The sequence below is a fragment of the Chiloscyllium punctatum genome, chromosome 9, assembly GCF_047496795.1.
Source record: "Chiloscyllium punctatum isolate Juve2018m chromosome 9, sChiPun1.3, whole genome shotgun sequence".
Classification (NCBI taxonomy): Eukaryota; Metazoa; Chordata; class Chondrichthyes; order Orectolobiformes; family Hemiscylliidae; genus Chiloscyllium; species Chiloscyllium punctatum.
Genome location: NC_092747.1, coordinates 26,622,360 through 26,638,377, shown reverse-complemented (window position 1 = coordinate 26,638,377; position 16,018 = coordinate 26,622,360). Strand labels below are relative to the sequence as shown.

General features: G+C 39.9%; 1 protein-coding gene across 9 annotated transcripts in view; it reads left to right on the top strand.

The window, feature by feature from the left end:
- LOC140481231 (F-BAR and double SH3 domains protein 2-like) overlaps positions 1-16,018 on the top strand; it is a 245,079-nt gene that overhangs the window by 217,077 nt on the left and 11,984 nt on the right. For 5 of the 9 annotated variants that reach the window (XM_072577094.1, XM_072577097.1, XM_072577091.1 and 2 more), the window contains 2 exons: positions 8,566-8,698; positions 11,450-11,535. In XM_072577094.1, the coding sequence (XP_072433195.1) occupies positions 8,566-8,698; positions 11,450-11,535 (219 nt within the window). The remainder of the gene's footprint in view (positions 1-8,565; positions 8,699-11,449; positions 11,536-16,018) is intronic. The other 4 variants (XM_072577095.1, XM_072577100.1, XM_072577098.1 and 1 more) reach the window with 1 other exon arrangement.

The following is a 16,018-nucleotide window of genomic DNA, read 5'->3' as shown; positions in this document are numbered from 1 at the left end:
GTTACAATTAATGTTGAGATCATAATGATCTCTTTCAACATGGTGAGATCTATTGGCTACAAGCTGGTCATCACTAACAGTCATCTGGTAGCAAATATAAGCATAGAGTAAGGATGTTGCATTTGGATACATCTTTATATGAGCTAGAATTGCTGAGTCTATAATCCATCTCTGCCTCTTCCTGAGGTTGCCATGATTAGAAATGGTCTTTTTAGCCAAATTAATTCTATCCAAGTAATATCAAGAAACAGCTGAAGGGACTGGATACTGCAGAGGCTGTGGGACTTGACACCATGCTGGCAATAGTATTTAAGACATTTGCTCAGAACAGGCTGTGATCCTAGCCAAGCTGTTGCAGTACAGTTACAACACTGACATCTACCTGGCAATAAGGGAAATTGAATAAGTATGTCTTATCTACAAATAGTAAGACAAATCCAAACTGGCCAAATTTCACCTCATCAGTCAACTTTCACTCATCAGCAGTGTGATGCAAGTTGTCATTGACAGTGCTATTAAGCAGTACCAATCAAAATGAGCAGTGGGCAGATTATTGTTATCTACCAGGTCCACTCAACTGCTGACCTCAATGGAGCCTTGGTCCAAGCATGAAGAAAAGAGCTCAACTTTAGTGGGGAAGTGAGGGTTACTATACTTGATATCAAGTCAGCATTTAACCAAATGTGCCACCAAAGAGCCCTATCAAAACTGGAGTCAAGGAAAATTGGTGGGGAATACCTTCAGATGATTAAGCCATACCTAGCAAAAAGCAAGAGGCTTTGCATTGGAGGGCAATAATTTAGTAACAAGGCAACATTCCAAGAGTTCCCCAAGGTAGTGTCCTAGGCAAAACCTCTTCTGCTTCATCAATTACCTTCCCTCCATCATAAAGTTCACTATACACAATGTACAAATGTTTGTAGTTTATCAGGTATTGAAGCAGACCATGTCCAACTGGAGCAAATTCTAAAAACAATTTAGGCTTGGGCTGAAAGTGTCAACTAACATTTGTGCCACACAAATGAAAAGCAGTTCCATCTAAAACATGAGTCAATGGAATTGCTACTGCTAAATCCTCCACCACAACATCTTGTGAGTTATCATTGGCCAGAAACTGAAATAGATCAACCAGATAAATGCTGTGTCTGAAAGGGCAAATAAGAGACTAGGAGTTCTGTATGAGTAATTCCCGTCCTGATACCTCAAAGCTTGCCCACCTTTTACAAGGCACAAGTTGGGAGTGTGATTAAATACTCTCTATTTGCTGGATGTATTCAGCTTCAATTAAAGTCATATGTTTGACAGCATCCAGGAAAATGTAGCCAACTTGATTGGTGTTCCATCCAACCCCTTCAATGTTCACTCCCTCCACCAGTTACAGTGGATGTAGTGTATACCATCTACAAGATGCACTGCAACAATTCATCCAGACTGTGCATTGTAACCCATGATTATGTCTACATAAGGACAGCAGATATATGTGAATATGATCACATACAAGTTCACTTCCAAGCCAGACACCTTCCTGACTTGGAGATAAGTAGCAGATGGAGTTTAATTTGGATAGATGTGAAATATTGAATTTTGGTAATACAACCAAGGACAGGACTTATAAAATTAATGGTGGTACCTGGGCAGTGTCATAGGATAGAGAGATCTAGTGGTTCAGGTACATAATTCTATGAAATTTGCATCACAGACCAGCTGATTAAGAAGGTGTTAAGCATGCTTGCCTTCATTGCTCAGACCATTGAGTATAAGGATTGGGACATCAGGATGTTGGTGAGGCCTGTTCTGGAGTACTGTGTATAGTTCTGGTCTCCCTATTACAGGAAGGGTATTATTATACTGGAGAGTGCTCAGAAAAGATTTACCAGGATGTTGCCAGGAATGGAGGGTTTGAGATTTTAAAATGGACTGGAAAGACAGACTTTTTTCACTGGAGCATAGGATGTAGAGGATTATAAAATCATGAGGAGCATAGACCAGATGAATAGCAAAGGTATTTTCCCTAGGATGGGGTTTTCAAGACGAGGGGGCATATTTTTAAGGTGAGAGGAGAAAGACTTAACAAGGACATGAGGGGCAACTTTTTTATACAGAGTGGTTTGTGTGTGGAATGAACTGTCAGAGGAATTGGTAGATGCAGGTACAGTTACAATGTTTAATAGATATTTGGATAAATTCATGAATAGAAAATATTTGGAGGGATTTGGACAAGCACAGGCATGCAGGACTAGTTTAGCTTGGGAAATGGTCAGCATGGACGCGTTGGACTGATGGGTCTGTTTCTATGCTCTGTGGTCAAACTGCTGGAGCTCCGAAACCACACAGACTGCAGCAGTTCAAGAAGCTGCTCACCACCATGTCCATACGAGTTAGGGATGCGTGATAAGTGTTGGCCCAGCTGGTGAAGTCTACAATCCTGAATGAATGAAACAAGGTTCAGAAGAAACTTTTTATTTTACTTGGAGAATGATGGGAATCTAGCACTCGTTGCTGCAAGCAGTAGTTGAATAAAATTGTATAGGTGCATTTGATAAAGAAAGCAGTTATGGGTTAGATAAGATACAATGGAAGAGGGCTCCAGTGAAGCAATGTGGTTGCACTGGTGGCCTGTTTCTGTGCTTTATATTCTGTTTAAGCAAGTCAAAAATCATTAGAATAATGAGGAATGGAGCAAGTTGAGGCTTACTGCTGGAGAAAATCAAATTCAACACATCTATTGGAATAGATGCACACGGCTAAACAGGGGGAGGGGTTAAAAAGTGAGAATATTTTTTAAGAGGGGAGAAGAAAGGAAAGACTGAAGCATTGACTGAGATATTTCTATAGAAGGTGCAGTGGTGCCAAAACATTGAGAAAGCTGGATAAAAGAATGAGTCCAAATAATTGAAACTCCAAATTAAATAGTTGGTCTGTCAAGGTGTAAAGCATTTAAAGTAAAATTGTCGGGTTAAGTATTAGTAATTATATTGAGGAATCTAATAATATAATAGATAGGAAAATAGGAATGGGAGGAGGGCATTTAGTTCAATCACAGCTGATCTATATCATCTGTATCTGTTTTAATTTTGTAACCCATACTATACTTGCCTGAAGATCAAGCAATCTCAATTTTGAAGCTCTCCATTAACCTAGTGTCAACAAGGGAAGGATTTTTAGGCTTTTACTACCTGATGTGAATATTTTCTGACATTACCACTTAAGGGCCTAGTTTTCATTCCATTGTTGCCACCCTTGTTTTGGATCCAACCACCAGAGAAAATTAGATTCTATGTTATCAAATTCTTTCATCATAACCATTTTTATTTGATCACCCTTTAATCTTCTATACTCTGAGGGATGTAAGTCTAGTCAATGTAACCTGTCCTCCTAATTTGACCCTCTTAGTTCTGATATCATTCTAGTGAATCTACATTCCACCCTTCCTAGGTCAGCATTTCCTTCCTGAGCTGTAGTGCCCAGAGCTGAAAGCACTAATCCAGCTGCGACATAACATAACATCTCTTTGTACTTCACCCCCTGTTGAAGTAAAGGCCAACATTCCATTAGAATGTTTACATAATTATTTTCGATAATTTCTATGCTCAAACCACTAAATCTCTTTACTCATCTGTAGTTCATAGTTCCATTTGACAAGTCTGCATCCTTGCTGATCCTGGTTACAACACCTTCAAAAGGATATGGAGAGGGAAACAGGAGGGTAGGTGGCAGTATTTCAAAAGGATTTCACTACAGCATTAAACTTTCACCAATTGCATAAAAATGGACTTTATATGAATAGTGTTGAAAAGTAATGAAGAAAATCGTATAATTATATGCATCACAGGCCTCAAAATAATGAAAAATATAGAAAGATAAAACAGACTTTAGCCCATTGAGTCTGCTGATTCATTTGCAGAGTAATCCGGTTAGTCCTACTGCGTTGCTTTTGCCCACAGTTCAAGAATTTTTTTATCTCCTTTAAAATATTTAATAAATCGCCCATTGTATCCACAGACTATCAGAAACTGCATTCCTCTGTCTCCTTTGGTGTTGACCCTTCAGCCATTAAAAACATCTCTTTATATATTCACTGTAAACCTTTCATAACATTAAACACATTTGACAAATCTCTTAGCTTCGGCAGAAAAGCAAAATACTGTAAAACAGAAAATGCTGGAAAGTTTCAAGTGATCAAGCAGCACCTACGGAGAGGAAGTTTATATTTCAAATCAATGATGTTTCACCTTTGTCAGTTTTCAGCTATTTCTCATGGAAGTGAACTGTACTAAGAGGAGAGCTTAGAGAAGTGCAGAACAGAAGTTTATTGTGAACAGGAGGGTAATTAGCAGAAATTCAGGTGAATTAACTGTTGAGCCCTGAACGCATCCAACTTTAGTTCTTGAAAGAAGTTTGGGAGGTGACAGCAGTGGCTCGAAGGTTTTGTTTCCATCCTGTTTAGATGCACAAATTCAGTAATGACACTGGCCAACAGTCATGGAACGCCTCTGTTTGGAAAGAGTGAGCACCATTTATGGGAAAACTTAAAATTCATAGTCAAGATAAAATTAGCGTGCTTTGAGAAATACCTGAGTTAATTGAGGATAGCAAGATAAATATATTTATCACAAATTTAGCAGTGCTTTTTGAATTAAAGGGTAACAAAAATACAACAAAAGGTATTTCATGCAATGCTGGACAAAAATATCAAGGTTTTAGCAATCAGTGTGGAAGACTGAAGTAGTCTTGGCAGTTGTGGCTCGGTTGAGCTGCATCTGTGCTCAAAGCAGAATGCATATTTGTGCATTTCCTGAGATGATAGATTGAGATTTTTTTACCCTATTTCTAACCTTTTTGCCTTCCACAAGTTCTGTTTATGATATTTTAAATGAGCAGCTTGAGTGCATTGCAGGCATTTTCACAAGCAGTCTCTTAGCAACCTCCCATTTTTCTTGATATGTGCCAGCTTTTTGACATGGGTCTTTATCTGCATTTGTCTTTCTGTTTCTAAATTATCTTTGTTCATACATTTTCCCTCTTCTCTACATTGTTCTTCTGTTCAAATAAAGAATACTGGGATACAATCTAACAAAGGTATTTCTGTTGCTGTAAAAACACATTTTGTGGAAGTTTTCAAGACAATTGAAAGGAATACCAAACAGAAAGCAACTTTTATATGTTGAGAGTGCAGATTGTGCAAGTGGATGCTGATACAGGCATTCCCTTGGAGAAAATATTTTTACTCCTAAATATATACATTGGAATTCTTCATGTCCAATAAGGTTGGCCTTTTTGGCAACCTCCTAAATACAACCTGAACAATGTGTTCATTGTGCAAACTTGTTGTTGTAATAGGGCACCTCAAAGCCTGCGGGATAATGACTACCCTGATCAAAGCATTTCTTGTGTTATACTGAATCTCTTGAACAGACCTAAGACTGTCGCTTTTTGATCTGAAAAATGCTGTTTTATGCTGCTGTGGAGGAGCAATACGATTATTGTTCACCATCAAAAGCATGGTGCCATTAAGTCGAAAGGATGTTCTGTCCATCACACAAATGAGTGATGTGTACAAGAATTTCAGTGCTGGTGTGATTCTAGGTTTGTAAGTCGTTTATCTCAATGATCAATCATATTAAACAGCATATATGTTCACAACAAGCAAAATTCTGACTCAATCTGTGTAGTCTGCTGACAACTTTCAAATGTCCAATATTTGCTACCTAATTCTGAGTGTGCATACAATTATGCCGACAATTTAGGATTGAGAATCTGGCTCACAGTGTAGCACTTTACTGGAAACTATTAAAACATAGGGCTCTGTTCTTTGCAAACAAAAGAACATGCAATGCACCTATTTCAATACAGCAAAATAGATGACAACCATTCACTGGTTCATTTCTCACAGCAGTGTCTTGACTAATAAGAGTGAATATGCATGATTTCAAATTGGTAGCCTGACTGTTACTGTTCATAAACTGGTGCATTGTCCATGGCATTGCCACTACCAATCAAAGTTTACTTACCAAACAATCAGCATGATTCTCCATTGCAGTATAAACATTGTTTCCCCTCTACTTTGATATTTTGTGTGAATTATCCTGATGAGCACAAGACAAAAGAACAGTACTGCACAGGAACAGGCCCTTTGACCCACCAAGCCTATGTTAATGCATGATGCCTTTCTAAACTAAATATATTTTGCCTCTACGCATTCCATATCCCTCTATTCCTCACTTATTCATATATCTGTCAAGATGCTTCTTAAATGTTGCTGTTGTATCTGTTTCTACCACCTCCTTTGGCAGCACATTCCAGGTAATTACTATCCTCTGTGTTTTAAAAAAAAAACTTGCTTCTCTCATCTCCTTTAAACTTGCCCCCTTTTTAACTTAAGTTTATGTCCACTAGAAATTGACATTTCTACCCTGGGAAAAAGACTGACCATCCATTCAATCTATGCCTCTCATAATTTTGTGACTCCTACCAAGTCACGTCCTCAACCTCCGACATTCACATGAAAACAAAGTTTGCCGAATCTCTCCTCCAAGCAAATACTGTCCAAAATAGGAATTTCCTGGTACATCTTTTCTGTACCACCTCTAAAGCCTTCACATCCTTTTGGTAGTGTGGCGACCGGAACTCTGCACAAAATTCCAAAAGCTATAACAAAATGTTTCTTTTTTCAGTGATATTCAAGTCTTTTGTGTTATCATTTGTCATGACTACTCGTAGTCTTATTCCAGAAAATTTATAAATTTACTTATCCATCAAGAGGTTATTTAAAAACATAAAAGCTTTGAATAGTATGTGTTGTTTTCCAACTGGCAGGCAGTGACTAGTGGGGTAATGCAGAGATCAGTGTATAGACCCCAGCTATTCTTCATATATATTATTTTGATGAAGGAACTAGATATAATATCTCCAAGTTTCCAATGTCACAAAGTTGGGTGGGCAGGTGAACTGTGGAGGGTGCAGATATGCCTCAGTGTGATTTGGACAAGTTGAGTGAGTGGGAAAATGCATGGCAGATGAAATATAGCATGGATAAATGCGAGGTTATCCACTTTGGTAATAAACACAGGAAGGCAAATCATTATCTGAACGGCAATGGATTGGGAAAAAGGAAGATGAAACAAGATCTGAATATTCTTGCACAGCAGTTGTTGAAAGTAGGCATTCAAATGCAGAAGTCAGTGAGGAAGGCAATTTTGGTTTGATTTATTATCGTCACAAGTACTGAGATACAGTGAAGAGTATTGTTTTGCTAACCAGATAAATCATACCTTACGTAAGTACATCAGAGTAATGGAACAGAATGCAGAATATCATGTTACAGCTACAGAGAAAGATCAACTCTAACATGACAAAACCATTCTTAAGAACAGCAGGGAAGTAGCTGTTCTTGAATCTTTTGGTATGTGTTTTCAACCTTTCGTATCTTCGTCATTTAAGAAACTGTAGACCACTATGACTCTCTGCCTGATTAGAAGAGTGTAGAAAAGTGTATAACCATATGGGAAGGGTCTCTGATTATGTTGGCGAATTTCCTGAGGCAGCAGGAAGTATATACAGTAAGTGTAAATGGTTTGGCTGGCCTTCATAGCAAGAGGATTCAAATAAAGGAGGAGGGATGTCTTGCTGCAATTGTACAGGGACTTGTTGAGACCACCTCTGGAGTATTGTGTTCAGTTTTAGCCTCCTTATCTGAGGAAGTATTTTCTGGCTATAGAGCGAGTCCAATGAAGGTTTACCAGACTGATTGCTTGGATGGTAGGACTGACAGAGTTCGGAGAGACTACATCAGTTAGGATTATATTCACTGGAGTTTCGATGAATAAGGGGGAAATCACATAGAAACCTAGTTAATTCTAACAGGATTAGGCAAAATAAATAGAGCAAGTGTTTACAATTTCTGGAGTTTCCAGAACCAGTGATCACAGTTTAAGGATATGGGGTAGGCCATTTATGACTGAGATTAGGAGAAATTTCTTCATCCAGACAATAGTGAACTTGTGGAGTTCTCTGCCACAGAAAGCGGTTGAGGCCAAACATTGAATGTTTTCAAGGAGGAGTTAGATATGGTTTTTGGAATTAAAGGGATCAAAGGGAATGGGGAAAATGCGGCAAAAGGGTACTGAGTTAGATGATCAATCATTATTATGTTGAATGAGACAGCAGTTCAAAGGGCCAATGGCTTCCTACTCCTATTTTATGTTTTTACAGGATGACTGATAATCAATTTCTCAAGTAAGTTATGCATTTACAAAATAAGTTGACCATGACACAGCTTGCCCGTGAATCTTTCAGCATCAGTATAGTATTTACAATTATCAGAATCAAATTCTGGTTTTCATTAACTTGTGTAAATATATATAAGTTATTGCTTTTTGTGCTGTCCTTGAGGATATGATGAAATTGCAGGCTCTTGTTGGTGAAGACAACTTACAATAGAAACTTTATCTGGATTAATAAATTCAATAAGGCAGGGGAATAAACAAAGACAATCATTACAAAAATGTTTGGACTGATATGCATAATAATATGAGGAATTATCAGCCCCTCTCAATTATTTTTAAGCAGGTATCTCCATCCTCAAGACCACAGGCCAGTCTTCCTTCATTACCATTGTATGATCAGCCACCTTCCAGCCCTTTCAGCAGTCCAGACAAGACAGGATCACAATCCTTCCCCAGATCACCTTCAGTAACAGGTAAAGTATGGACACTCTGCCACAATGTAAGGTAAAATCACCATAGTCCTACTAGACCATAAAATTATGCTCGCTTTATTAGAGAGAACTGACTAGTATTGATTTAACCTTGACGGTCACCAAACCTCAGATGAGGGGAATGGTTGAGGAGAGTCCTTCGTGGAAACCTCAGACAGTGCAGGAATTGAACCCACTCTGTTGGCATCACAAACCAGCCATCTAACCAGCTGAGCTAACCAAACCCCTGTACCAGAGCATCTGAGTTATGCATTACAATAACTGATTTTATTAACTATTTACCCACAGGATCACCATAGCTTATGAGTTAGATTTTTTTCAGGTGCCATTTCCTCTCAAAATATCAATTGGAAGCCTGAGTACCAGAAAGCCAGCTGTCTTGCAGCCATTTCACACTGGAGGCTGTTTTGCTTTTCTGTGGTTGAAACTGCTAACCTGTGTATGGATAAGTTCTGCTCTGGAAAGCTACCAGCTAACCTGACTGTCTTACCCAGGCAATGCAAGCTTATGTTATGACAACTGCTGCAACTACGTTCAGTCCCTGAAAAAGAGGTGGTTATCAGGCCAGACTTTGAGCTAATTATTGTCAGGACGTGGCCTCAAGGCACAGCAAGAATGTTGGATTGGACAGGCTTACGAAGCCAGGAGTGAAGGTTTAAAGGTGGAGAGTGACAGTCTGGGATCAATTCCTCTGATTTGTACTGGGACTCAAAAGGATATCACCCCCATACCTGGTGCTGACATGCACAGTACAAGCTGCTTGGCAACCCACTTAGCATGCACTTCCACCTGCTCTGGATAGAGTAGCTACAGAGGTTAAATGAGGCATTTAATTGGTCATTAGTTGGCTACATGAGTGTCTCAATAGGTGTCTGTCAGGGTGAATGACAATTGAGAATAGACAGGAAGTCAGTTGGAAGGTCGCACAGTATTTTACAAGCCTGCTCCATTCCCCCCATCAAATCTTCCAACATGTTGACAGAGTCTCTAAAGTCCAGCTCTCTGGTGATAATCATGTACCTGTTCTACAAGTATAATTGTCCAGAACTTCCAAGACATGTTCAGGACCATGTGACAGTCTAAACGTGCTGACAATGTGGGATTTACCTGGAGCAGTTGAAATTTTCAATGGGCAATTACCCATTATCTAGAACCCTCCAAAAAAGGTCCCCACCTATTAATTAAAGTGGCAGATTTTGAATGATTCCAACTGACTTACTGAATAGTTCACTAAGAATAGTTAGTATTCAACACCTGCTCTAACATCTGGCTAACTATGAAACTGACTTCCCAGTCATTCAGGTACTGACATTCCCCATAGACACCCATCCCATGCATCCGAGCTGAGGCCGCACCCCCCTAATAAAATCCACTACTCCCACCTCAGATTCAACTCCCCCCTCCTGAACTGCCTGTACCAACCTGAACTGACTTTGTATCCATCTGACCCTCCCCTCCTCAGCTTAATGCACCTACTTTCTCTTCACCCTAACTCCTTCCTACCATCCCCCTAATTCCACCTGCCACTTACACACTTGTGTTCTTTAAGCACTTGTCAACAGTGGCTGGAGGACCTTTAAATCTTGAAATACAATAGCTAATGTACTTAAAAGGTATATAGTTTCAGTGCCAGTTCACTTCATTGCTGATTTTGTGGATCTTTGGCATGGACTACACTCTTCTGGCTGGGAAGTCTCATGGCTCAGAAGTTCACAAGTAGAATTCCTCTACGATAATTGGTATATTTCTTTAATAAAATAATACCGCAGATGCTAGATATCTACAATAAACACAGAGAATCCTGGAAACCCACTAGGTCTGTAAAAGGAGAAACCATTCACGTTTTGAGTCCAGTATAACTTCAGAAAGTTCTGAAGAAGAGATGTACCAAACTCAAAACATTAATTCTGTTTCCTCTCTCAAGGTGCTGCCAGACCTGCTGAGTTTCTCCAACATTCTCTCTGGTTTTGGTATATGTCTTTGTGTGATTAGGAACAGAATTGAGCTTTCTGATCATGATTGAAAGATCTGGGACAATATTTTGAGTTCTACTTGGAATTAAAATGGGTACAAATGGAGTCCAAAGCTGTTATTTTAATCTGTCAATGCAAGATACACTGAAAGTCATAGAGGTGTAAAGCACGGAAACAGACCCTTTGGTCCGATTCATCCATGCCAACCAGATAGCCTAATCTAATCTGGTTCCATTTGCCAGAACTTGGCCCATATCCCTCTAAATGCTTCCTATTCATATACACATTCAGATGTCTTTTAAATGCTGTAAATGTATCAGCCTCCTCCACATCCTCTGGCAGCTCGTTCTATGCACGTACCACCCTCTGTGTGAAAATGTTGCCCCTTAGGTCCCTTTTAAATTCTTCCCCTCTCACCCTAAATGTATGCCCCTCTATTTCTGGAATCCCCCACCCCAGGGAAAAGGCCTTACCTGTTTACCCTATCCATGCCCCTCATGACTTACACTCCAGACAAAATAGCCCCAGCTTATTCAGCCTCCCTCTATATTTCAAATCTTCCAACACTGGCAACATCCTTGTAAATCTTTTCTGAACCCTTTCAAGTTTCATGACACCTTTCCGATAGGAGGGAGACCAGAATTGCGCACACTTTTCTAAAAATGGCCTAACCAATAGTTAAAAATACTTGTAGCTGTCATGAACATCTGTGCTTATGATGACATTGTATCAGAGTGTACTTCTTGGATTCAATTTTCAGATCATGAAAGCTTACTTTTGGAAGCATCCACTAATCAACAGCCACAGAGATACACACCAGAAACATCAATTGGGAAAATCCGACCGGTATGTTCTGCGTAATGCTTTTCAGTCATAAAGTGTTGCAACTAACATTGTAATGAAGCTGTAGAGTGGTGCTGTTTCAACCTACAGATGACTTTTAAAGACATTGGCTGGTACTGATGTACAGTTCTGTAAGTGTGCATGTCTGTTCAGTGACCGTTCTTCATGTGTACCTGGGGCTAGTGTGTTAGTGGCTTGTTGGCTGTGGAGCATTAAACTGTCTTATTTGACAACTGTAAATATATGTACCAGCATGTGAACTCCAACTGATGTATTTTTATCCATCCTACCCTGGGGACACTAAAGATAACTTAAGCACCAATATAAAATTCACAAGCTGTAACAAAGTGTAAAATGAAGTTTGAAGGATTAGAATGCAAGTGACATCATTATGTTAGAGATCACATGGTAAGGATGTCTTGTTAAGTCTTTGGAAACAGACATGTCTCAAGTACTTCGTGTAAATTAAGTCTGGATGATGAGTGGTTTGAGTATGGTGGTGTCCCCGTGTATCTGCTGCCCTGGTCTTTCAGGGTGGCAATGCCCAGTGCTTTGGAAGATGCTGTCGAAGGATCATTGGTCAGTTTCTGCAGTGCAATATGTAGATTGTACAGTGTTGCTACTGACTGTCGGTGCTTGAGGGAGTGGATGTTTGTGCATGTGATGCCAATCAAGTGGGCTGCTTGTCCTGGATAGTGTCAAGCTTCTTGAGTGTTGTTGGAACTGCCCTTCACAGGGAAGAGGGAAGTATTCAATCACACTTCTGACTTTGACCTTCTAGATAGTGGACAGGATTTGGGGAGTCAGGAGGACAGTTCATAGCTGCTGTGCTCTAGCCTTTGATGAGCTCTTGTAGCCACTGCATTTATAAGGATGGTAAAGTTCAGTGTCAGCTTAATGGTAATCCTAAGTATGTTGACAATGGGGGATTGAGTGATGGTAAGACATTGAATGTGAAGGGATGATGGTTAGATTCTCTCTTGTTGGAGATGGCCATTGCCTGGCACTTTATGTGGCACAAGTATTAGTTTCCACTTTTCATTGTTAACCTACATATTATCCAGGTCTTACAGCATATGGACATGGATTGCATCAATATTTGGGAAGTCACAAATTGTTGAAACTTGTGCAATCATCAGGAAATATCCCAACTTCTGAGCTTCAAATGGAGCGATGAAGCAGCTGAAGATAGTTGGGCCTAGGATATATTATTGTAAATCTCCTACAGAGATGTTCTGAAGATGAGATGGTTGATATCCAGCAACCATAACTGTTTTCCTTTGTGCCAGATATGACTTCAACCAGTGGAGAGATTCCTCTTACTCCCACTGACTCTAGATTTGTTCTGATTCTTTGGTGCCACACAGTCAAACACAATATGATAAAAGGATGTTAGGAGCATTTAATTCTCGAATTCAGCTCATTATCCACACAGAACCCAACCTGAGTGTTAGTGAGAAGATTATTGTTAAGCATGTGCTAATTGATAGCAGTATTGATTTGATTAGAAGATTAGATTAGATTAGATTCCCTACAGTGTGGAAACAGGCCCTTCGGCCCAGCAAGTCCATACCAACCCTCTGAAGAGTAACCCACCCAGACCCATTTCCCTCTGTGTAATGCACCTAACACTACGGGCAATTTAGCATGGCCAATCCACCTGATGATGGCCTACACATCTTTAGGCTATGGGAGGAAACCGGAGCACCCGGAGGAAACCCACGCAGACACGGAGAGAATGTGCAAACTCCACACAGACAGTCGGCCGAAGCGGGAATCGAACCTGGGCCCCTGGCGCTGTGAGGCTGCAGTGCTAGCCACTGAGCCACCGTGCTGCCCTGGTGATGGCACTCTCCATTTTACTGATGATTGAAAGTTGACTGATGGAGCAACAATTGGCCAGGTCAGATTTGTCCTGCCTTTGTTCACAAGGCATTCTTATGTAATTTTTCACATTATTTTGTAAATGTAGCTGTACTGGAACAGCTTGGCTTGGAGTGCAGCAAACTCTAGAACACCCTTCTTCACTGCTATTGTTGGAATGTTGTGTAGGCCTGTAGTTTTTGCAATAGCCAGTGCCTCAAGCTGTTTCTTGATATCACAAGCAGCGAATCGAATTGGCCGAAGACTGGCATCCACGATGCTGGGGACCTCCAGTGGATGCAGAGATAGGTCAACCATTTAGATTAGATGAGATTAGATTCCCTACCCTATGGAAACAGGCCCTTCGGCCCAACTAGTCCACACCAACCCTCCGAAGAGTAACCCCCCACCCCACATTTACCCCTGGCCAATGCAACTAACTCTATGGGCAATTTAGCATGACCAATTCACCTCGCCTGCACATCTTAGGATTGTGGGAGGAAACTGGAGCACCGGAGGAAACCCAAGCAGACACTGATGATGTGCAAACTCCACACAGACAGTTGCCCGAGGTTGGAATCGAACAGGGTCCCTGGCACTGAGAGGCAGCAGTGCTAACCACTGAGCCAACATGCTGCCTTTTTGGCACTTCTGGATCAATATTGTTTGAAATATAATTACGTTATATCCACTCGTTAGCCTCCTGCTGCAAATTGCTGGATTTATAGTTTCGACATGCGTCTTTGGCATTTTCACGGTGCTTAAAAGTGATTAAACGATTTATCTTCAGCATGTAATTGACACCAGTTTCCAAGAAAGGGTGGCATGTGAATGAAAAGTTGTCCTCCAAAGAGACAATGGAAGAGAAGGTGGCACATTAAAGCTACTAATTATCGAAGTCAAATGGAAAAATGTGCAAGAATTGGAGATAACTAGCTCCATAATAGTTTAGTGCCAATATCTATAAATAGAAATTTCAGACAGACTGATGTTTAATGTCTGCAACCATGTAGCAAAAATCGAATTGGCAAAAATTGATGCACACTGTACAGAAAATTTAACCATCTATTATAAATTATGTGATAACTAGATATTTAGAAAAAAATGGTGAAATTAAATGGAGTCTGTATGGATTTGTGAAAAGGAAATCTTGTTTGACAAAACACACCATATTATTGGAGTTATTGTTTTGAAGATTTTACTTCTAGCATAAACAATCAACAGCCAGTGAGCGTGGGATATTTCAGTTTCCAGGTTTCTAATTGGGTGCGTGAATTGAATGGCGGGGTTGGAACCATGTTCTATGTTACTAGTCTGGTGATACTACAAGTACACCATAGCCGCCTCTTAAAAAATACTGGAGTGGCAGAATATGCTGTTCACCACTTTCTTTCCACACTTATTCTCGATGCATCAAATAGTCTGACTAAAATTGATTAGGATGCTCCAAGTGAACTAGGCTCCGATGTTGCTCCTTCATGGGAAATGAACAGGCTAGATGAGGAATCAAAAAATATAAAAACAAGCTTCTTAATTTTGAGTTGACAGGAGGACATCAAAAATGAAATAATCCATCAAACTCACCAGGTTGGCCAAGAATCATCATAACTAATTCAGCTGATAATGACCTTGTGCTTAGTCCCTTAACTGTACACTTACAGTCTTTACAATTGGAAAACCATTAGGAAATTTGAGTTAGCCAATCAAGAAACATTTAAATCCTCTCCCTCTACAACTGGCTGTACGTAAGGGGTGGAGAAACTTGACCAGTTGGAACGAAGTCCAGTTCAATTTAGCATCCTGGTAGATTACTTATTCATGCAAATAGCAAGGGTGAAGAAGGACCATGTTGTTTGTCACAGGATTGTGATAGAATCATGTCCTAGTTGTTTTAATATGGCAGTGAACCCTTCTGTTAATTAAACCAAACACCCAGAAAAGCTCACCTCTCATCATAATCTGTTAAATTATGAATGGCAGATAATTCCCAAATTCCACTATTTAAAGAAAATAGTATCAATTTATTTTTAACTCTAAAAGTGAATATTAAATAACAACTATTCACAACTCCAAGCCCCCCTTTCTCTCAACTGCTTATTACCTGCCTCTAACTCTATGACAATATGCTATTCCAATTAGACACGTATTAAAATTACATCAACTTAATTTCAAAAGCACACAACCGCTGTCATCTTCTATGACTTCACTCTTGCGGGTGCAGAATTCCCTGGGTCGTCGTCTTTCCCTTTTACTTTGAATATGTTTCAATGAAAGGATACCTTTGAGAGTGTTTCTTAATTTCTTGGGTCTCTCTCAATGGTAGTTGCTCTCTCTCCAATTTTCAAAGTGTCTGCATTTTAATACCCCCAAAATCGGATCGTCTCATTGGTTCTATGTTGACAAAACAATAAATTCAAACTCAGTTGGGTTTTGGTATCCTGGGACCGTATTTAGAACATAGAACAGTACAGCACAGAACAGGCCCTTCAGCCCATGATGTTGTGCCGACCTCATGTATGCACCTTCAAATTTCTGTGACCATATGCATGTCCAGAGTCTCTTAAATGTCCCCAATGACCTTGCTTCCACAACTGCTGCTGGCAACACATTCCATGCTCTCTCA